General features: G+C 37.2%; 1 protein-coding gene across 5 annotated transcripts; it reads left to right on the forward strand.

The window, feature by feature from the left end:
• The first annotated feature begins 667 nt into the window (after positions 1-667).
• Positions 668-23,999, forward strand: dnajc5ga (DnaJ (Hsp40) homolog, subfamily C, member 5 gamma a). Of its 5 annotated transcripts, XM_079830471.1 has the most exons (7): positions 707-867; positions 10,284-10,417; positions 14,353-14,566; positions 15,370-15,526; positions 17,993-18,075; positions 20,451-20,489; positions 21,993-23,999. In XM_079830471.1, exons 2-5 carry the CDS (start codon positions 10,293-10,295, stop codon positions 18,070-18,072), a joined length of 576 nt encoding a protein of 191 aa, XP_079686597.1. In that variant the 5' UTR covers positions 707-867; positions 10,284-10,292; the 3' UTR covers positions 18,073-18,075; positions 20,451-20,489; positions 21,993-23,999. The 5 variants fall into 5 exon arrangements, with proteins under 5 accessions (XP_079686596.1, XP_079686597.1, XP_079686598.1 ...); XM_079830472.1 differs by lacking the exon at positions 20,451-20,489 and having other exon boundaries at positions 21,993-23,991; XM_079830474.1 differs by lacking the exon at positions 17,993-18,075 and having other exon boundaries at positions 21,993-23,991.
• Positions 24,000-24,330: the final 331 nt, after the last annotated feature.

Raw genomic sequence — 24,330 nt, forward strand, 5'->3', positions numbered from 1 at the left:
TATTCCACTGCAACATCATACAGTCCACCTGTCCCATAAGCACACAATGTACTAGTGCAAATAAAGTGAGACGATAAAAACATAAAACACCTGAACATTTGGTAGACTGTAAGACAAAGTTTTATTGGATGTTTTCTACACTATATAAAGGCTTTGTTGAAATTGTCCTGTATCATATTCAAATGCAAGGGTTAAATCTGTTAAATGTATGTGTACATTTTTATGAAGTGTATTCTCATTACTGAATTTTAAACAAATTAGCATAAATAGAGCGCAATTTATTGGATTATTATTATTTAAATTGCGTGTAAACCGAGACCCGTTAAAATTGAAAAATAATAGAAACTCACGGCCTACAAATTTACGTCATTATTTAACTCGGATCTTCAGACCTTTATTTTGAAAACCGAAATAAACTGCATAAAATGGGTCTTAAATTCAACCCCGCCTTCTTATGTGCTGTGTGTTTAACGCGTGAAGTTGTTTAGCTTTGACTGATGAAAAGGTTATTTTAACCAACTACACATGGTAGAATCCGCCCAGGAGTCATTTGAGTAAATAAAAGTCAAAGCATCGATTACGCCCAATGGCATTCTCCGGTCATAATCCATAGAACGAGAGTCGACTCCGCTAAAGATTCGACTCCCATGATTCAATCGTGCCCTTTGCGGAACATACTGGAGACTCGGTTCAAAGAGTCGATTCCAGTAAGCAAGCGCGTCCTCAGAGCGCTCTACGCTCGCTTTCAAGGGAGGACATGCGGCGATAGCAATGAGGATTTGTACATAGTATATCTAAAGAACCATTAGGCTGAGTCCTCTATGATTCAGCCACAATTGACAATATCACATTACCACCCAGTTCAAGGTGAGTTTTGATCGACTGTGCTGAAATTTGCATCTTAAAATCCACAGAAAATTTGCCACCGTTGCTAAATCTGCTAATGCTAACTGCATAGTCAGCCGTTTGCTTCCTCGATAAAAGTATTTGCAAATTCATAATGACCCTATAAACCAGTCAGTATTGTGTGTGAGTTTCGTATTAGTTGTGCTGTACATGTAAATATGATAGAAGATTTATATTCAAAGTGGTATTGTTGACACTTAGTATGAATTACGTTACACGGTCGAATTTCGTCCTCTCCTCCCAGATCCAGTAATCCCGCATAAAGATGAATGAACTCAATGTTTACCTTTTGTTAACTGAGCTTACATATTGTTTCTAGTAGCTGGTGTCCAGGTCAACCCATACAGGTCATGGCTAAACAGTGAAGAGTGAAGGAAAATACAGGGTCTGAAGGGGATAGTAATCTGTACTGGATTAAGACTGGATTATAGTTTTACAAGGACACTGGCCCGTTACAACAGCAGCCAACAACAAGTAATGTAAATATGATGACTATGATAATACCTTAGATGCATATCAACGACAGGATAAAAATAAACCTTATCAATTCACACGTGACGTCACAAAACTCATCCCAGATGTTGGAAGCAGTGACTGGAGAGTTAACACGTGTTTTTGTTCAGATCTACTGATGTAGAACTATTGTGAAAGTTGAGCACATTATTTCACTTGTATGTAATAAATAGATTTATGCTTCATTATAAACCTTTATTGTTCTTTTGAGTAGTGTCTTATAATATACTAGTGAGTATATTTTTTTTAGACATGTCATTATGTATTACTTGGTCAATCTACCTAATAAGGGTTGGCTGGACAATCCACATGTTTACCTGGTCTTTGAGAGATGGAGGTAATGATTTACTGCTAAAGTGTGTTTGAGTTTATCAGAACCCACTCAAGAGAGAATCACAGTAGATTGAACACTGATGTCAGGCCCAAATGTGTGGATATGAAATTTAAATCATTATTACATTTAATTATGTTCTCTTTATTGTTTTGTCCTTAATGATGCAGTGCATTTAACACATTACGATTTATGACAGCACCCACAGGTCCTGTCAAAGATTTAAATCATATGTTAAAATTAAAGCATTTAAAGTATTAATGCCTATGCATTGGTCATTAATGTTGATGAAGTCTCTCATAATCTATCAAATCTTGAAAAAGGCAGAGAACAGTGTTTCAAGAGAGGTTTATATATCTTTTGCTCTTGCGTCGCCAAAGCTGCATTTATTTGATCAAAAATACAGTAATATTGTAAAATATTTCAATTTAAAATAACTTTTTATTTTATTTTAATTTATGGTAACACATAATTTATTCCTGTAATGGCTAAGCTCGATTTTCAGCATCATTACTCCAGTCCTTCCGAAATCATTCTAATATGCTGATTTGCTGCTCCTACATTACTTATTAATATCAATAATCAATGTTGAAAACAATTGTGCTGCTTAATGTTTTTGTGGAAACTGTACTTTTTTCAGGATTCTTGGAGTAGAACAATCAAAAGAACAATGTATTTGAAATAGAAATCTATAGTAGCATTATGAATCTCTTTGCTGGTACTTTTGATCAATTCAATGCATTTTTGCTAAATATAGGTATTAAAGGGTTACTTCAGCAATTTAGCATTAAGCTTTGTATCAGTAGAAACCCGGTAGTATATTCAAATTATGGGACTTTCCCCCCCTCATGTCCCCCTGAGATGAGAGAATTATGCAAATATCGTCATTTTGCGTTATCGGATAATTTTTTGGCCAGAGGCTAGAGACTACAGCCAGTAGAAGGAGCTGTTCCGCATGTTATTAACCCGCCCATTGGAGTGGGATCTCACTCACAGAATGTGAATGCGCACAGATGTAAACGTGACAGTAAAGTGAGTGTTTCAACTTTTCAATGAATTCCTATGAAAGTTAAGCTTCCATATGTGTCTGGACACGCGCCGAGAATGACAGCTGCACTTACCTCAGCTCTTCGCTCTCGTGATGAATGAAATCTGACTCATTTGTGGCGTGACTTTCGTTCTGCTAACTCACACGTTATTGAAAAGACACGTCAGTTTTTAATTGTAGTGTTTATTCTCTAACTGAACGAAATTATTGTATTATTATGAAGATCAAAACGACAGTGGGGGCGGTGTCATGGTGGGCCAGTGATAACCAGTGTTGGGGGTAACGCATTATAAGTAACTTGAGTTCCGTAATCAGAACTTTTTTCAAATATCTAGTTAAGTAACGCATACTTTTAAATTGACAACAAAATATCTGAGTTACTTTTTCAAATAAGTAACGCAAGTTACTTTGTTTTTCCATTTATTGACTGACTGCTCTCTTGTCCTTTTGTTGAGTGAAATTGCAAGTAAATAGCGAGGCGTTGTGTTTGTGTGAGTGTGTGTGAACATGATGGTTATTATTGTAGTTCTAGACTAAATGAGCAGGCATTTACTCATCTCACTTGCACAAAAAAATATTCAGAATTCTTCAAAATGAATAAAATCAGTCAAATGCAAAATCCGAATACCACGCAAACCTCCAATGATTAAATATGTTAAATAAAACAAATATTTTTATGCATTTAATCTCACTTTATTGATCAATGTACTTGCTGCTGACCTTCGATGTTTCTGTTAAACCTTAGGCAAAAATAACTTAATTGTTTTTTATTGGTGAATTGTTAAACTTTCTTCTCCTGCGTCCAATTCTTCTGTAATCCAGAATGGAAGCACAGCTGAGAGGTTTGTTTGAGCGGTGCCCTCTACTATACAAGCGTGAATTTGCATTTCCTTCCGCCTTATTATTCCAATTTTGATGTGAAATGGTCTTTACATTTCCCCCAAAATCAAACTGCCCAGGTGAGAAAAAGTAACGCAAAAGTAACATAACGCATTACTTTTCTTAAAAAGTACCTTTTAAGGGAGTAACGCAATATTGTAATGCATTACTTTTCAAAGTAACTTTCCCCAACACTGGTGATAACCAATATGCGTGGCTTTGGGAGTGGCCTCGTAGGGCAGCGACGCAAGTGCATTCTGGGAGTTGTTGTCTTTCATCCACATGAGACAATACAATTTCTGTCTTTTCTCAGTCTAGAAGGCACCAAATTAAAAAATTATTTTACATTTCTACTACATAAATGACTTTCATCTTCCCAGCGCTGAAGTACCCCTTTAACTAGGGCTGGGTATTGACAAAAATTTCACAATTCACAAGCTTGCAATTCGATTTCGATTAGATTCAATATCGATTTTGATATATATCAGGTACCGTACAATTATTGGCAAGTTTTCTCAAGGAAAACAAATCTCTTGACTAATGCTGTGAACTATGGGAGTTAGTTGTTGCCTACTAAGGCTACATTAGCCTACTATAATATTGAAGGTAAAAATTTACAAACAAAGTTACAAACACTTAAATTACACTTACATTTTTTTATAATAATATTAAAGTTACATAAAATATAAACATTTAAATGGTGGCTGTCATAAAAACTTGCCGGATTTATTCAAACATGCATTAAATATTGAAGAAATATGGTGCATATAAAATGCTCCTTTGGGATTCATTTTTCTAGCTGACTAACGAGTTTATGGACACTGAATATGCTTTTTCTGAGGTAAATGTGACGTTAAGTGACAAGCTGCTTTACTTATGTCTTTCCGCGGTTGAAACACTGATTGAGCGATTTCATGATACGGATTTCGGCAAGCTTTACTCTATCTTTTAAAACACTTTCAGATGCTTATTCATGTTTATTTCATGCTGTAACTGGTATTAAGGCGGAAGCGAAGATCAGCTCATGTGCGTTCTGCGCTGCCGCTTCTCTTGAGCTGAGCTGCGCCAGAGCAATCTCACGCCACAGTGCCCAAATGGTATTTATCTTTTTGAATTTTGTAATAAAATGGACGTTATTTGAAATCTGAGACTGTTTCATATCAATAGTAACAAAGCACAAAGATTTTTGCGATTTATTGGATGGGAGGCGCGCTGCAATTTTTCGTTCATTCATCAACTGAAAACAGGATGACTAATCAATTCTTGGGATTTAAGAATCGATATTGGTTAGTAAAAATGAGAATCGATTAAAATTGAGAAATCAATATTTTATTTAACTAGATTAGGACTTCCAAAGCAGTCTGATTTATGGTTGTTGTTGTTATTATTAGCTGTCTTGGCTTTTAAAGGTCTTGTTGATCAAGTTTCTAACAATTTTGAACTGGAGTATTAGCGTATGTTGCATTAGGTTTGAGTTGAAATGACATATAAAGTTGTGTCAGCTTCGTCAGGTTGGACTGGTTCATTTAAGAGCATTGAGCCGGTTGTCATCATCTGGAAGAAAGTGACCTGTGTGATTAGGGTGTGTTCTCATTAGACATTGGCACAGCCGCTAGATTCATCCGAAAAACACTGACTGACTGTAGAGTTAAGCCTGGGATAAGCTTACAGTTTGATGAACAGAGGCTCATCTGAGGCTCGCACAGCTGCAGTCTGAAACGGGGGATCGTTTGGCTTTCTATGCGACCTTAATTGAAGATGTGAATCTGTCTTATGTTTGTTTTATCAGGCTGTTATTATATCTGGCTGTGTGATGATCATCTCTTAACTAGCTCTCAACTTTTCTCAAATGAATGAATGGAACTGTTTCAAGCTTTAAAAGGCTGTGTGGCTTAGGGTGATTTCTACAGAAGTGACTTGCACCTTTTGCAGAAGCTTTAAAGGTCATGTTCTAAAACAAAATTGAGAAATGAATGAGTTTTATCCAAAACACTACTCCCCTTTATTTCTCCTAAAAAAAAAAAACGCTCAAAAGGGTTAGTTCACCCAAAAAGTGTAATTCTGTCATTAATAACCTTCACGCCGTTCCAAACCCATAAGACCTTTGTTCATCTTCAAAACACAAATTAAGATATTTTTGATGAAATCCAAGAGGTTTCTGAACCACCCATAGGCAGTAACGTCATTGCAACTTTCAAGGTCTAGAAAGGTAGGAAATGCATAGTTAAAATAGTCCATGTGACTCCAGTGGTTCAGCCTTAATTTTATGAAGCGATGAGAACTTTTTGTGTGAAAAACCCCCCCAAAATAAAGACTTCATTCAACAATCTCTTCTCGTCTGTGCCAGTCTCCTCCGCTGTTGATGTAGTAAATGAGCGGCGGCTTCCCATTGGCCGGCACTCTTCACGCGAGCACCAAGACGCATGCATGTGATGCTGGCGCAGGAGCTAGCCAATGGCTAGCCGCCGTTCTGACTAGGGGTGCACCGATCCGATATTAGGATCGGATATCGGCCGCGATACTGACAAAATAGCTGGATCGGGGATCGGAAAAATGAACAGATCCACAAGCCGATCCAGGTGTTTTTTTCCGTCGCAGCAGAACCTACGTCATTCGTCAGCTTCACGTGTGTCGCTTGCTAGAAGGGAGCGAGCCAGAGAGTCGGCTGTGTGGAGGAGATATTTCACGCTTGCCACGCCAACTAGTTCGTCGCTGTTTCGAGGGTATTACTGCAAAGTCAGGGTCTTTCCTGCATTGACATTTTTTTGACGGCCAAAGCCTAATTTGATGAGTTATTGTGATTTACGAGTGATGTAGAACAGATGCTGCGCTCGTGACTGAGTGACAGAGAGACCGATCTGAGAGCTCCTCCCCCGCGCGCGCTCTCTGGGTCTTCAAGATAATCAGTGTTCGCTCTCATATTTCACATATTAATCCAAATCAAAAGCTCGGAAGACCGAAACCATGTTGCACGTGACACATTCGGACAATTTTGTCCTTGAATTATCACTGGGTGTGAATTGCGCTCAAAAAACATTGACTCTTCTCTGACCAGCTGACATAAAGCGTACTTTCAATAAGCGGGAGACAAATTATATCCAGTTATGAAGTGTTTTCTGTGTGTTGACATCTTTCGCGATGTTCTAACAGACGGGATTCGCACACAACGCGTCTGCTAATGTCCGATTCGTGACCTAATGACTCCTTTGAACCGAATCATTTTAACGACTGGCCAGAACAACTGATCCGTCCAACACTGAACTCATGAACTCAGTTTATTAATTTACTCAGAACGCAACTGAAATGAGAACACAAGTGTGCTTACCCAATTTAGCAAGAGTGGGTAGTAAGAATTATTTTTAATTATCAACAGTATTTCATCTTATTTCTGTTGACAATGTGTAGTAAAATAAATAGGCCTAGCCTACAATCATTTAATCTGGAGTGAGGTGAAACCAGAACAAAGTTGTTATTAGCTAGCTGAAAATTTTTAATAAATTGCATATGGCAGAAAATTAGACTATTTGTTAATTTGTAATGCTACTTTTTAATATTGATATGATTATATACCAAAACAATTATCTGTAGTGTAAAAAATGTTTGGTAACTGTCAGATTACTATTGTATGTTTGACCAATAGGCCTACACTGTTTTTTGTTTCCACTGCTACATTTTATTTATTTAAAGAAGTTAGATTACATTCTATTTTAGATTTGAATGCACAATTGTTTTTTAAATAAATAAGAATTCAACACCTTACATACATCTGTTATTTTGTCTTAGTTATGTTTAGTTAGTAAAGTCTGGTGCCTTTAGTCTCTTCAAGGAAGGTATAAGGTGGAAGATATACAGTTTATTATTAATTCAACAATATATCGGATCGGTATCGGGTATCGACAGATACACAAAGCCCTGGCATCGGTATCGGTATCGGGACTGAAAAAGTCGGATCGGTGCACCCCTAGTTCTGACGTAGAACTCGGAAGCGCTGGACTGTTTACACTAACCCTTTAAAGCCTCCTGTAAAAGGTGCAATCACTTCTGTAGAAATCTCCTGTGTTTAATTGATAGATTTGTGTTAAACAGTAGTACCCATAATTCCAGTCAGAGAAATCACTGTTACCATGAAAACAAACTGTTGCCAAACATATGAGCAGCAACCGCCCTCCCTCATGGAGCTTTGCGGATAATCGAGTCTATTATTTATTTTTCAGTAATAAATACACAAAAGAACTTACTGACTGCAAACTTAAATTTTTAAATGTGTTTAAAAGAAGTCTCTTATGCGCACATTGACTTCATTTATTTGATCAATAATACAGTAAAAACAGCAATATTCTGAAATGTTTTTACAAATTTAAAAGACTGTTTTCTATTTATATTTTTATGAATTTTCAGCAGCCATTACTCCAGTCTTTAGTGTCACATAATCCTTCAGAAATCATTAATATACTGATTTAGTGTCTGAAGAAACGCTTCGTATCAATGTTGAAACTGTTGTGCTGCTTTTTTGTGTGTGGGGAGACCATGATGTCAGGATTATTTGATGAATGGAAAGGTCGACATTTATTTGAAATGGAACTCTTTTGTAACATTATAAATTACGTTAAGGAATGTGTCTTGTTGCCAAAATTTGGTGATGCGGTTCAGCAAGATATCTAAAAAAGATCCATGTTCAGCGTTTAAACCCCTTAAAATGGGCTTTCATGATCAGAAAGGTGTCTTGTGTAATGTATACAAGCGTCTATTAGCCTTTGTCAACATGGAGTTGTAATCTGTGAGATCAGCAAAAAATAATCTTCTTTAGCAAAGGCGTTATGAGAACGGGGAAGCCATTGCTCCGCCCACTGTTGCATGCTGGTACATATCCTATGATTATGAGAGTACACATCTTATTCATGGTTTCCTAGTAGTGTTTAATTAATTTCCTGATGGATTGCTCATATACATCCGAAAAACTACACCTGTTATTTCAGCATAAACACAGAATTCACCTTTACCACACCTTGTATCTGCAGTGTGTTGTTAAAATAGAGCCGAGTGCTTTCTGCTTGCTTTGGCTGTGTACATTGTAGGGATGAAACGGTATGGAAATTTAACATCACGATTATAGTGACCCAAATTATCACGGTTATCAATATTATCACGGTTTTGTTCAAGTTTTATATTTGAAAATTAACAAACAAACTAAAGCAGCTCTATGCACTTTTTTAAGCAAGATTCTGTGGGATTTTCTTCCTTATAATGGCCGCCGTCAATAGCAACGCATAAATAATAATAATTTCTCGTAAATATAATCTCTAATATTATCTCTGTAAATATATTCTCAAGCAATATTCTCATCAGTGTTCAGCAATGATGCATTTAAATTTAGCATGTTTTGTGTAAGAGCCCAAACAGTATCCTAGTGAAATAATGCATATCCATATTTCCATATGATTTGACAGTTTAGTTTATTTTATTAAATATCAAAATGTCTGCATCATACCTGACACCTAGATGATCACTTTATAGTCAGTTTTATGACTGTCATTTTCTTCAAATGCTATTAAAGTTTCAAACGTGTATAACGTTACCAATGTTGTGTGTAACTTTAGAGACGGTCCCTAAATTCACCAACTTTATGCCAGTCACATCAGATGCGCTGTGGTTCTGCTGTGTTTGTTTGAAACTATTTTCGCTGCTGAAATAGAACAAAAACAGTCAACCTCTGTATGATGAATGAATCTCTTGTGTACATCACACACACATCTGCTTTTAGTGTAGATTTCAGCGTGTGAGCGGCGCGCGCTCTGAACAAAATTCCGGATAATCTGAACGCCTCTGATTATGAGACATTGCATTCATAAACTCAATATAAACACGTGTGAGTGGTTATAATGCGCAACGCGATTATAACAGATGGCTTTTGAGAAGACTATAATAAGTTTAACAGCAGAGTGGCTAATGTGCAGCCGAAATAACGTTAACTTACACCCGCAAACGGCGGTTGTTAATGGCAAACCCTGATTATTATCCCTTAAATGTCACCCTAGTCTTGTCTGAACTTGTTCGTTCGCTTCACGTAATTATTTCCCAGACGTAGTTTTGGTATTCAGGTCAAAGTCCACTTGCCTTGCGTTCGTAGTTTTGAAGTGTTTCCCCCATTACAGCGACTTTATTCTGGCATGTTCTGCTGACAGGGTGATCATCTTTGATTGAGTTTCCCTCAGGACTTTTGTAAAAGCCAAAATATGACAACGCCTCAGATTTGGTCCTTTTAGAAGTCTGAAAAATCTCCCGGCGCTGTCACTGCCTTCTGCCATTTCTTCTCATTCAGAAAACAGCGGTGCTGCGCCAGACTGACGCTGACTGGACAACATTTACAGCGAGTTTTAAAATCGTGATAATCTCACGCGGTTTTAATGATAATTACATTTTATACGATATTACTAACCGTCACTAAATTTTACCGTGGTTTATCGTGAAACCGGTAATCGTTTCATCCCTAGTACATTGTTCCGTCTGTCAATAATGGGCTGCCGCAGAAGAGTTTGAAGAGCAGCTCCTACTGGATGCAATGAATTCTTTGAATGCATAATTCTGTCTGTTTTTTTTGCTGTTTAGCATTGAATCATGGCAGATGCCAAGCCACCCTCTGACAGGCCTCAGAGGAAGATGTCCACTACAGGGGACAGTTTATACAAGGTTCTGGGACTGGAGAAAGGGGCCACAGCAGAGGACATTAAAAGAGCCTACAGGTACAGTAAACGTTGTTACATTAAAGGGGTTATTACATGGATTTTTTTATTTAATATGTTCCTTGAGGTTCACTTATAATGTTAATTTGCACAAAGTACAAATATATGCATAAAAACTATTATTTTCATTTTGACTGAAATTATCAGTTTTAAAGGGATAATTCACCCAAAAATGAAAATTAGCCCATTATTTACTCACCCTCAAGTCATCCTAGGTGTTTATGACATTCTTCTTTCAGACGAATACAATCTGAGTTATATAAAAAAAAATATCCTGGCTCTTCCAAGCATTATAAATGGCATTGAATAGGTATTTCTGTTTTAAAGTCCATAAAAGTCTTTTTATTTTATTTGTATGGTTTTTTTTTTTTCTTGTATGGCTGTGTGGGCCCCAGGAAGATTAGCAACCACTGAAGCTAATGGGGATCCGAATAAAGAATGAAGAATGAATGAAAAGTGTTCCACACGGCTCCAGGGGGTTAATAAAGACCTTCTGAAGCGATGCGCTTGTGTGAGAAAAATATCCGTATTTAAAACTTTATAAACTAAAATAACTAGCTTCCGGCAGGCGGAAATCATAAGCTAATTTTCTTTTTGGGGTGAACTATGTCTTTAAGGGGCAGCTCCTTTAAGGCTTGTCAGTAAATGGCCACCGTTATGATTGATGTGATGGTGACGAGTGACAACACCGGTAATACCGGTATCACCAGCGGGGGCTAATCCTAAACCGAAAGTAAAATGTGCATGACATTCATAACGGTGTGGAGCAAAGTGAGTGTTTTCAATGAATTCCTTTGGAAGTTGAATGACTGTGCGGCCATGAATGAATGACAGTGCGGCTGTGCGCATTTTTACTTTCGGTTTAGAATTAGCGCCAATGCGGGGGCTGGTTGCTTGAATGGTGGGTTCATTAGCCTATTATTCTTAATGAAAAACACAACAAAACCGTACAATGACAAACTCTCTTAAATAGGTGCTTTTACATTTCGCTTTGAAACCAAATCTTCCGCCGTCATCTTGTCAGTCAGCTCCTCTCTCTCGTGATAAATTAAATCTGACTCCTGCTGCTGCGACTCCCGTTCGGCTCACGCTGTATTAAGCAGACACGTTCCGTTTTTAATTGTAGTGTCTGTTCTCTAACTGAACTAAATGATTTTATTACTATAAAAAAAAAAAATCAAAACACTGGTGGGGGCAGTGCCGCAGTGGGCAAGTGATGTGTTGCGCCTGAACACCAGTAACACCGGCAACACCGACTATCGCAGCAAGCCTACTGCATAGGAAACCATTTAAATGCCCATTCGCTATTTGAAAACATGCTATTTTGAAAACATTATCCATATAAAGCTGTAATTTACAGACTAATTAAGCATTATGAATGAACTTCATCTTTCAACAAAAGCTTATTTGTGAACTCTCCATTACACCGTGCCTCTCATTTACAAAACAAAATGCTCCGAACAAACATAACCCTCAGACACGATCCGGGACACCATTAAAGTAAAGTGAGTGTTGTTAAACTCATTGCAGTGTTCAGCGCACAAAACGCTCTCCTGCTCGTTCCTTGTATGTACATGTGAAATCCTTTTTACGGACTGTTTCCTTGTGTGTTGGTAGTAGGCATGTGCCGGTATCAAATTTTCATGTTGCGATTAATTGCTGAAGCTTTTATCACGGTATACGGTATTATCACGATATTTATAAAAAAAGTTGCAAAAAAAGTGTTGTCATACTATAACAGGTTAAAAAACTTTCTTATAACAAAAGAACCAAACATTTAAATACAATAAAGCAATACACAAAAAAATGTATAAAGTAAACAAATATTTGAAACAGATTAAAGTGCTAAAGAATTATAAAGAACAATAGTTAACACTTTACAATAATGTCTCGCCAGTTAATGCATTAAAATTAACAAAGAGCGAATAGCTACATTTTTACAGAAGTTATTCTTCTTTGATAATGTTAGTTTAAAAAAGCAACTGTTAGTTAGAGTAAGCTCAGGTCCATTAAATAATACAGTTACAACTTTTGATTTTAATAATGTGTTATTAAATGTTGAAATGTACATTTAACTAAGATTAATACATGCTTTAGAAGTATTTTTCATTGTCAGTTTGTTAATGAATGAACTAATGTTAAATAATGGAGCCATATTGTAAAGTGTGATTGAACAACAGTCAGAACATATTCAAACAATATCTAGGGCATGTAATTTAAAACAAAAAAAAAAAAATGAAGTTTGAAAATGACTTTAATTCTTTAAGTATTAGGTTATGTGATGACGAGCACCGGATTATGGTTACTGGGGAAACGGCTGTATTTCTGCTGTTCCATCAGCGCCCTCTGCTTTCTGATAGTGAATGTGCACTTCAGTGCGTCTTCGCCTTCCGCCATGTGCTCGACTCATGAACGGTCTGTTTACATCAGTGCACGTTCCTCTTTGACGCTCTGTTCATTTTAAACGGTTGATGGGTAAAGTATTCTTAAAATACATTTCTAAAAATCTGAATAATTCGTAATAAATAATTATTCACGGTATTTTGAAGTGCCCACGATAACAATATTGTGCATGTTCATTATTGCGGTATATCGTATTACCGTTTACCGGCACATGTCTAGTTGGTAGGTAGCCAAATGCACACGAAGGAACGAAACACACGATATGTCTCTGAAAGACAACAGTGTGGAGATTAACAGATGGCTGTTAAATGAACAGACCTGAAACAGCCTTTCATGACATTTGAATTCTCCGGTGTAATGCAATCTCATGCACAATACAGTGCCGGGATTGGAATGAATGAGTTTCTTATTGATTATGCGGAATGAGCCGCTTAATAATGAACCGAGTAGCTCGTGAAACCCTCACTGTTATTACTTCAAAACACACAGCGCATATTTATATAATAATTATATATTTAAAAATATTTTAAAAGGCCTTAAAGGTGTCATGAACTGGCTTTTAAATTTTTTATACTGTTGTCTGAGGTCAACTTATGTTTTTGAATGTTAAAACCATGTGAACGTCATAATGAATAAATAAAAGGCTATTTTCTACCCTGGTTTTGAGCCTCTCTCATGGAACGCTCGGTTTTTATTGGCGTGCCGCAATGAAGACTTGGAAGTAAATGCCCACTGCTATGATTGGATAAGTTTTGCATATTAATACAATGAGCTTCTGCTCCCCCTTGAGTACATGTGAGGAATTGTTTTGAAAGCGTGTGGGAAAACGTCAACCGGAATGATTCGCCCAAAGGGCTCGCAAAATGTCTTTATCAAACAAACACAATGATTTGTCTCTCATCCACCTGCAATTAATTGGAATGTTATTTTTTTATTACTTGCCCGCCCGATCGGTGAATATAACCGCGAACCGTGCATCACTAACACACACACACATACATGCACGCATGCACAAGCCTCACTGCAGAGTCAGACAAATCAAAGCATGATCAAAACTTCAGCAATTGTATTTTTCCTTCAAATATCAAGTCAAAAGTGAACAACACACACCAAGAAAGGAATGTTATTTCACTATTTAAGATAATATGGTGATTTCTATTTAATTGTGTGTGTGTGTGTGTGTGTGTGTGTGTGTGTGTGTGTGTGTGTGTGTGTGTGTGTGTGTGTGTGTGTGTGTGTGTGTGTGTGTGTGTGTGTGTGTGTGTGTGTGTGTGTGTGTGTGTGTGTGTGTGTGTGTGTGTGTGTGTGTGTGTGTGTGTGTGTGTGTGTGTGTGTGTGTGTGTGTGTGTGTCATTCACTGAAACGCAAATTTAGCTGCAGCCAAATGACTTTTCATTGACCATGATAGAAGCCCTATCAAAATACCTGCTAATATCTGTTAACAGTTTTTAATTATTTCAATTGAGTTGTTTGCTCTGCAAACAGGGTTTCTACATAAGATTCATGACACTCAAAGTTCTTTGTTTTTAAAGAAAACTAGCTCTGAAATACCATCCAGACAAGAATCCAGACAACCCAGAAGCCGCAGACACGTTCAAAGAAATCAACAATGCCAACTCGATCCTCACCGATGAGACCAAACGCAAAATCTACGATGAGTATGGTTCCATGGGGCTCTACGTATCCGAGCAGTTTGGAGAAGAGAGTGTCAAATACTACTTCCTCATGTCAAAGTGGTGGTTCAAGGTGAGAGCCTGTTTCCCTATAAACAGGTTTTATTTACAGTCGCGTGAAAAAAAATTTAATTACTGATCGTCTTTACTGTGAACTCAGTGTGTTGACTTACACTGAAATGTTTTGGTGACATTCACTTAATGCAGTTTTGGTGAAATAAGGAGTTGCGTGATTTTGCTTGGCACAAAAAACTTTTCTAAGATAGAATTTTTGAAATATTATTGGAAAGACTGCGATCAAAAATAAACAATGCAGACTGCGTGAACTCTGGGTTTTCTGTCACCAGAAGAAACGAGTCAGCAATAGAAAACCTGGAATCGAGAAAAGAGCAGAATGGTTTCAGAAGGAAATTGGTGGCACTCCAATCCACTACCATAATCTGAGCAGAACAGGCATTATTTAGCAAGCTTTGTTCTCTTTGAGATGCTACGTTCTGATGAATTTACTTTGCAGATGATAGTGGCGTTTGATCCACATGCAATCATTTTCTCAAATAGGCTTAATGCAGAAAGCAAGACAGCTCAAAATGCATCAGTTTTTTTAGTTTGTTTTTGATCTACAAAGCTATAAATAAATGCTGGTGTGCTTTGTTTTTTTGCCAATCATTTCCCTTGTGTTTCAGCTTAGGAGCTTTCGAAAAGCTCTTCGGACTTCCTAGCATGATAATGACTGACCAACAATGTCAGTATAGTGACTGACCGAGTAGTAGCTGGTGGTAGCATCTTGCTAACTTGCCTGTCGCTGTGGCATTAAGCTCCAACATGTGCCTTTCTGAAAGAGCCATCTATGATCTGAGGTCTGTGTCTTTTCCGCAGGCTACGGTCATGTGCTGTGCCGTTTTCTCCTGTTGCTGCTGTTGTTGCTGCTGCTGTTTCTGCTGTGGAAAGTGCAAACCACCAGAGGAAGAGAACTACCAATACGTGGACCCAGAAGACCTGGAGGCACAGATCAAAGCAGAGCAGGATGGAGGAGGTGAGCCTTGCGTTTGCTAAGAAGGGAAGCATGTTTTAGTACTCTAGTAACACTCTTATTTTAGATGGATGGCTAATGTATTGCTTATCTGGCAGTTCGTTGATGTCAGGAATTGTTCAAAAGACTTGTGAACTCCGGAATTAGCTGTTTGAATCACTCTGATGAATCTTTCACTGAATGAACTCACTTAGCCCGTCAGAATGGCCACAGAAACAACATTATTAATTATTAATACAACACTACTATTCATTTCAGCAATTTGTACTTTATATATTTTATCAAAGTAAAATACCATTCAAAAGTTTGGGGTTGGTATGATTTTATATTTTTGAAAGAAATCTCACATGCTCACCAAATCTGGATTTATTTGATCAAAAATACAGTAAAAACAGTAATATTGTGAGAGATTCATTTTTATTTGAACTTAAAATGCATTTTCAGCAGTCATTACTAATTATATATATGGTATTAGTATAGTGTATATATAGTATATAGTATATAATTATACTATATATAAATAAATGGTTATAATTTAAAGTTAAATCATTTTTATTCAGCAAGGATACATTATATTGATCAAAAGTGACCGTAAAAACATTTGTAATGTTACAAAATATTTCTATTTCAAATAAATGCAAAAATATTAAGCAGCAAAAACGTTTTCAACTGTGATAAGAAATGTCTTTGAATGATTTCTGAATGATCATGTGACACTGAAGACTGGAGTAATGACTGCTGAAAATGCATTTTATAATATCTCACAAATGTGAGCACACCCCTCACATTTCAGCAACCATTTTAGTATATCTTCTCAAGGGCCAATACTATAGAAATTAAACTTATAACAAACACACTGCCAGGATGACAACAGCCTTGCTGAGGAAGCTGAAGGTGATGGAGTGGCCAAGTATCTTCAGACCTGAACCCTTTTGTGCTCACACAAAATATTGACACTTTGGACAATTTTTTGACATTTTCACTTAGGGTGTAACTTTATTGCCAGCTATTTTGTCAATAATGGCATTATGTTAAGTTATTTTCAGAAGACAATAAATCTATACTGCTATACAAGCAGCACACTGACTACTCTAAAATATATCCAAGTTTCATTTCTATAGTATTGTCCCTTGAGAAGATATACTAATGGTTACTGAAATATGAGGTGTGTATTCACTTTTGTGATATATATATATATATATATATATATCTCATAAACTTGAACGTTGAAATTAATAACTTGCAGTTATATACACTGAATTAATTTATTAATATCTAGCACTGCTGACCATATAATGTCTCTATTTTACAAGGGAAGACTAGATATTCTTTGCTAAAGCCTCATCCACAGTTGAGGAGGTGTCTGATCATCTCTGCTGTGTCGGTAGAGACACGTGACGTGATATTGCTCAGGTGGCATATACAGCAGGAACAAATTTAACAGATCAAGCAAAAAGAATAAACATGCAGCTATTTATAACTCTGATTTTGCTTGTATAGATGTCAGTGCTTTTGTTGGGTTGCCCTCTGAGGGTTGTTTATTATTAACGCTCATGCTTCAACATAAATTGAAAAAAAAAAAAGAATATGTTAGATAGTGTCAAGTATAATCAGTTCTGATGAATGAATTGTGCTTTTTTCATACTGTCTAGTCCTTTACATATGGGATAAATAATATGACTGAGGACATGATGGAAGATTGTCTCAGATTCATATCAAATTGAATAGTCGGAATCACCCATCATCTTCAAATGTTGCGCTACATTTTATATTAATAGTCCAGTCCTGTATTCCGGTCTAATCTAGTGTTTGAAATGACCTGAAGGTGTGTGCCGTTTATCTTCTTGTTTAATGCTGAAATGAATGAAGTGTCAAATGAGACAGGACTCATTTCACTTGTCTTGACTTTGATCATACCAAGATGCGCATGTATCAGTCAGCTAGGACATTGGGTACAGAGCGCCTCTTGTCTTCCTGATGCTAATATGGCTTTTATATTATTTATAGAGTGCAAGCGCAAGGTGTTTGGGCAATTTTGTTGTGTCTAAATTTAGCACATACAAATGCATGACAGTCAAGTTAAGTAGACAAGAAATACTGGGTTTGATCCTGTAATATTGACCTAACCTTTTGAGTATCTTTGTGTTTAGGATTTTATTTGCATTTCCTGTTATTCTTAAAGATGCCAGCTTCAGTATTTGAAAGTGTTTTTTTTTTTATATTTATGAATATTACAAAATGTTCACTCTATAAATGTTTATACTTAAACCAAAGTAAATCATACAGATAGTCTCCTTAATGTGTAGTTAGTGCAAACTAAGTGGATTTAAAACTATTTCCATGTTTGTTTGAATTTAAAGTTGTAAACCAACAATTCTTTTTTTTTTTTCAGTTCTGAGAGAGTACAGGTCACAAAAGATTTTATTGTTATGTAATGTCAGATAATGGTTTTACTCTTTTACTCGACAGGTGAAACAATAATTATTGTCCAGCCTATACCTAGTCCTGGTCCAGAAATCTGCAGTGAAACTTTACCGGATTCAAAATGACTTGTAAGACTGAATATTTATATCCAGCATGAGTCACTCCATTGTGAATGTCTACCTACAGAACCCTGTGTTTGTCCATGATTCACATCATTGTCTTTCACTAACATTTGGATTACTGTGCGGCATTTGATATTTGTGTTTGCTGTTGGCTTTGAGTCAGTCATTGGATCTGGAAAAATGCACTGAAAGACTAATGCAATTAACTGAAACCCAAAGCCAGTAACTTGCATTGCAGATCTGGAGATCTTGAGTTGTTTGCTTTGCTAGGCCCATGCATGCATTAACCTAAAGTTTTGCATGTGCATGCTGTGTATGTCCTTGTTTTGCATGTTGTCAGGCTGAGTCTTTTTCTGCCAAGTACTTTGAACCTCCTGTAGGTATTGGAGTTTGGTGAACAGGAGGTGGAAGGACACCATCTGACTCTTTTGTTTATGATAGTGCCAGACCACACAGCTGAGAAATTACTAACTTTATAATACTTAATATATAAATGTATTAACATTATTAATTATGTTAATATTATATTAATATATTATTATTATTATTATTATATTGTTTTTTATTGTATATATTATTATAATTAATATATTAATTAAAGCTAAAAAGGATGCATTTCATTGATCAAAGGGACAGTAAAGACTTTTACATTGTTACAAAATATTTCTATATTTAAAAAAGCTGTTTTTGAAGCTTCTTTTCAAAGAATCCTGAATTAATATGCATCACTGTTTTCAAAAAAAAAAAATTACAACAATTTTCAACATTAATAAGAAATGTTTCTTGAGCAGCAAATCAGCATTTTTTTTTAATGATTTCTGAAAGATCATGTGATCATGTGAAATTTTTCCATCAGGAGTAAATTACATTTTTAATGTATTAAATAAAAATTGTAATACTGTTTCACAATATTACTGTTTTTACTATATTTTTGATCAAATAAATGCAGCCATTGTGGGCATAAGAGGCTTATTTCAAAAGTTAAAAAAATCTTAATGGCCCCAAATTTTTGAATGGCAGTGTATATTATATATAATAATATTAAAATATTACAATTATTTAGTATTAGCCATAAAGTGCGGTTTTCAGTATTTTAGAGCAGTCTTGTTATGATTTCCAGTGCATTTTTTGTCCTAATGCATTTGTTGTAATACTTTGCACTACAATTCCAGAAAATTGAATAATAGTGTGTAGTTTAAAGAGCACTGTTATAGTTAAGCCAGTGTGGTGGGTGAAACGCGGTTCCTCTAGGGTGGTCCGGGGGCAAGATTAAAGTTAAATGTATCAATTTGGTGCACATTGAGAGTTTAATATTGAGAGCTCCAACCCATGTTCAGTGTGCAAATTGAACAAAGAAAAAAGTTGTGAATTGACTTGTATCTGAACTTTAAAGGGGACTAAACCCTCTTTTAGTAGTGATATAGTGTCTCAGTCTACATTACATTCACACTGGTGTTTTAGGAAGCCTAACAATTAGAATGTAGTAATGACAGAAATAGCCATATATTGTAAAATAAATGAAGATTCATCTTTTTACTTGACACTACAGTAAGGAAACTGCAATACTTTTGTCCTTATTTCTGCACTTGCAAGAGGTAAACCCTTGAGCTTTTGACAAACTACATTTGAGAGCTTTTATTTTGACAGAAAACTAGGTTTACAATGCATTTCACAAATCGAGTGAAATGCTGTAATCATCTTCCTACAATAATGTTGGAAATTGTGCAAATGTGAAAATAATGCCTAACTGAAGCCTGCTACGTTCCCAAATGCACGCTAAACTCACAGCTGGGATGTTCACTGCATTTATTCACTGTGAACTGAGCTGTTCTGAGACGCGGAAAACACCGGGTCACAAGCTGATCACATGAGCACGTGTTTTGTTACACTAATGTAATTAATTAGAGAACAAATTTTAATAATAATTTATTATTATTAATATTATCCTGCAATAAAACCATTTATGTTAGAGTATCTTAAAATGTGCCAGTGAGTGCGAGGATGAGTCAGCAGGAAATGGGATTTCTGATGGGAAGGTTGCATCAGCATGAAGCAAAGCTGTCAAAGCAGGTACATCTCATCGATAGAAACGCAATCAACACGAGCCGTCTCGCACTGAGGCACCGCTGGCCTGTCAGCGCAGCCATCTGTTCAGCAATGTCTTCTTCATCTCACCTCACATCTCCATGTATAGCCCATTTTGCCCGATACTGTTTCATGTCACACTACTTTTTCTTTAGCTCTCTTATTTAAACAAGGTATATACAGTGTGTTTGGTTTTCATTTTTAATGTACTGCTAGGAGTGATTAATTGTAAAGAACAAATTCATTAAGGAATTCTCTATTTTCATTCTTTGCTGCACATGTATGCTGTCCGTTAGTGGGGCGGTGATTTGGAAGAGCTGCATCAGGGAAGGGAGGTACGTGTCTTGGAGCAGAGCTGTGACCACCATTGGCCATATTCCTAAGAAACAACATCTGATGTGCTTCACTATAGAGAACAGTGTAGGCCTAGTGTGCATATTTCCTGCTTGCAAAACCCACACATCCTTCATACCATAAAACCTACTGGTAATGCATTTTAGTAAAACTGTATGTTCTGTACCTCTGGCTGTCAAATCTTCAAAAGTGAAGGCATGAATGCATGCCGCACATCACTTAATGGTATTGGTAGACTGATATGTCAGCTGATATTTGGACATTTTAAGATCTGCACCTTTTAATTATTCTGCCGACTTGGAAGATGAACATAAATGGTTGTTCTCTCTCGTCTCTTGGTGTACATATACACTATATTGCCAAAAGTCTTGGGACGCCTGCCTTTACATGCACATGAACTTTAATGACATCCCATTCTTAATCCGTAGGGTTTAATGTGGAGTTGGCCCACCCTTTGCAGCTATAACAGCTTAAACTCTTCTAGGAATGCTTTCCACAAGGTTTAGGAGTGTGTTTATGGGACTTTTTGAGCATTCTTTTAGACGCGCATTTGTGAGGTCAGGCACTGATGTTGGACGAGAAGGCCTGGCTCACATTTTCCGCTCTAATTCATCCCAAAGGTGTTCTATCGGGTTGCGGTCAGGACTCGAGGCCAGTCAAGGTCCTCCACAACAAACACGCTCATCCATGTTTTTATGGACCTTGCTTTGTGCAGTCAGGCAAGTACCGTTCTGGCAACCGTCAAACCCAGACTCGTCTATCGGATTGCCAGACAGAGAAGCGTGATTCGTCACTACAGAGAACATTTCTCCACTGCTCTAGAGTCCAGTTGCAGCGTGCTTTACACCACTGCATCCGACACTTTGCATTGCACTTGGTGATGTAAGGCTTGGATGCAGCTGCTTGGCCATGGAAACCCATTCCATTAAGCTCTCTTCACACTGTTCTTGAGCTAATCTGGAAGCCACACAAAGTTTGGAGGTCTGTAGCTATTGACTCTGCAGAAAGTTGGCGACTTCTGCGCACTGTGCGCCTCAGCATGTGCTGACCCCGCTCTGTGATTTTTTTTTTTTACGTGGCCTACCACTTCATTGCTGTTGTTCCCAATTGCTTCCACTTTGTTAGAATACCACTAACAGTTGACAGTGGAATTTTTAGTAGTGAGGAAATTTCACAAATGGACTTATTGCACAGGTGGCAACCTATCATGGTACCACGCTTGAATTCACTGAGCTCCTGAGAGCGACCCATTCTTTCACAAATGTTTGTAGAAGCAGTCTGCATGCCTAGGTGCTTGATTTTATACACCTGTGGCCATGGAAATGATTGGAACATCTGAATTAAATTCTGATTTGGAGGGGTGTCCCAATACTTTTGGCGATATAGTGTACGTACACTAAGAGATGAGTCTTTGTAGTTTTGCTAAAGTAATTGCAGTCAGAATATTCAGATCCTAATTCTGTCCTTTATTGTTTATTTTATAGGCTCAACTGTCCCTATTTGGATCCAGCCCAGTTCCACCATCAACACCTCAGAGTCCACGCATTTCACAGCCAGCCAGTCCGTGTACAACACCCAGAAATGAGCCACCTTGCCTGGTCCTGGTCCCGATCATCAGGTCGAGGGGGTCCTGCTGATGGACTCTAAGGCCCCTGATGTAATATGCTGATCGCAGGGCATCACGGCACCAGGACTAAACTGTGCCACTGCGTCATACTCTGACTCTGACCCATTGCAAACGAGAGACGGTTTGCCAAAAGACAAGGAAGCCAATCTCACTTTATCTGTCTCCACCGGTGTGTATGTCTGTCTGTTTATCTGTAACCACACATTCATTTCCAAAAGCTATGAGACTGGTGCCATTGGGCAGTGCTCCAGGAGGGAAGTGGGTTTACTTTTGGGGTGTTTCTTTCTGGTTCGGGCTATTTATTTAATTTTTTTTATTTTGTTTTGTGTTAGAAGCATGGATGTGAGTGGAATGACCATGTGAGTGCATGCAAAGCAATAACAGCATGCCTCTACTATACAGCATTGGAACGTGTGCAAAACCCCTCCCACTTCTCTTCATCCGAAAGTGGAGCCATAACATGGTACCTTTTTTTTAGTTTGCTTCTTCAGACTGGAGTTTTTCACTCTCAAGTTTGCAGTCATCTGTTACATTTCATTATATTGCATTTCCTTTAAGATCGAATCGGTCAATCTTACGCAAATGGCAAGACATAGTTGCGTAACGACTCTTTCTGACCAAAGCCAAGGCAGAAGCCTCAAACGTCAGCTGACGTGCCGTGCCGTGCTTGGTATTCCAAGTCATGTGCAATGATCATACATTTCCCTAAAATCAAGATGCTTGAATATGCTGGTGAAAGGTTTTTTTTTTCTTTTTTTTCTATGCACCCCCCCCCCCCCCCCCCACTACCTTCATAGGAGGCTTCTAATGCAACTTTAATGGCTTCAGCCCTTACTGCTACTCATCATGTGAGAAAGCAAGAATATCTTTAAATGTGATTGTTGTTGTTTTTTTAATTTGTTCAAAGGGGCTGAAATGGAATCAACCCTACTTTTGATCAACGCTATGCCAAATCATTGAGCAAACCTGCTTTCTTTGTGCTCTTAGGGCATATGACAACAAAACGCTAATATTTTAAATGATCTTATTTATTTTTAATATAGCAGAATTGAGATTGTGTTTGACATGTTCTGACTCAATGATCCACTGTGTAAACTTGATTTCGAAATTTTGGATCCGCAAGAGAATCGTGATTTTAGCAATAAGGAAATGCCCGTTTGTGTTAAATGTGAGACTCAACCATAGTCAGGTTACTGTTAGAAACCCTACATTAGATGCCAAATGTTTTCCCTGTAAATTGTTGTTCCGAATGCCATAGTATATACTTGGATTTTACACCATTTTTTTTCTGTGTGCAAATAGTAATGTATGTAGTAATTTCAAGTAGTGTATGGTCATCTGTCTGTTCTTGGGGGGAGGGGGGCATTTTCTTATAGCCAAGACGTTTTTCTTTTCCCCCGTAAAAACTGGATATTGCTTTCAGAGAATAAACTTGCCAAAAGGTAAAGAGATGAGGGCAGACATTCATTCGAAATAGCTTCATTTTTTTCTAACGACACATTTCCATGCTCACTGGACAAGGCACATTTCAGCAATCAATTCTGAATGTTTTTTTTGTGGGTTTTTTTTTGCACTTTGTTTGGGGTGCAAATGATTTTAAAGCATTTGAAAGGTTTTGGCCACTTCACCAGTGCACATATTAAGTTCTGTGATGCTGTGTGTAATAACCTGTTTGATGACGAGGGGGAAAAGCCAAGGCTGGTCTGAATTTACCAATAGCCAAAACTAAACTAAGAACCACGGCACTACATCGTTACTTTCCTCCTGTTTTTATTCAACATGGTTCGTAATGCATCGCGTATTTAATTGTGTTTATATTATTGAATCTGAATTCATTAAATAAATGGGGATTTATAAAAACTTGCATTTGAGTGATTCTTATTGTGATGTCGTCTTCAAAACTAGCCATTCGTGCGTATAAATCCATTTCGAGATGACATGGTTTTTAGTTTTAATTAGTACTATTAGTCTGTGGTTGGAAATGAATGGTGGCTTATGTCTGCTATCTGGTTAACTTCGCCCTGCAGCTTCATGTGCTATAGTTGTACCCGTAAGCTTGTAATCGGCTTAGAGTACAACTCCACACACTCATTAACAGTCCTTTCAACATACTTAACAGGAAGTGCAGACTCAGATTTAACCATGATGAGGGTCATGCGCAAAGGTTTGATTCTGGTGTGTGACAACACAGCAGA

This window comes from Gobio gobio (genome assembly GCF_949357685.1).
Source record: "Gobio gobio genome assembly, chromosome: 12".
NCBI lineage: Eukaryota > Metazoa > Chordata > Actinopteri > Cypriniformes > Gobionidae > Gobio > Gobio gobio.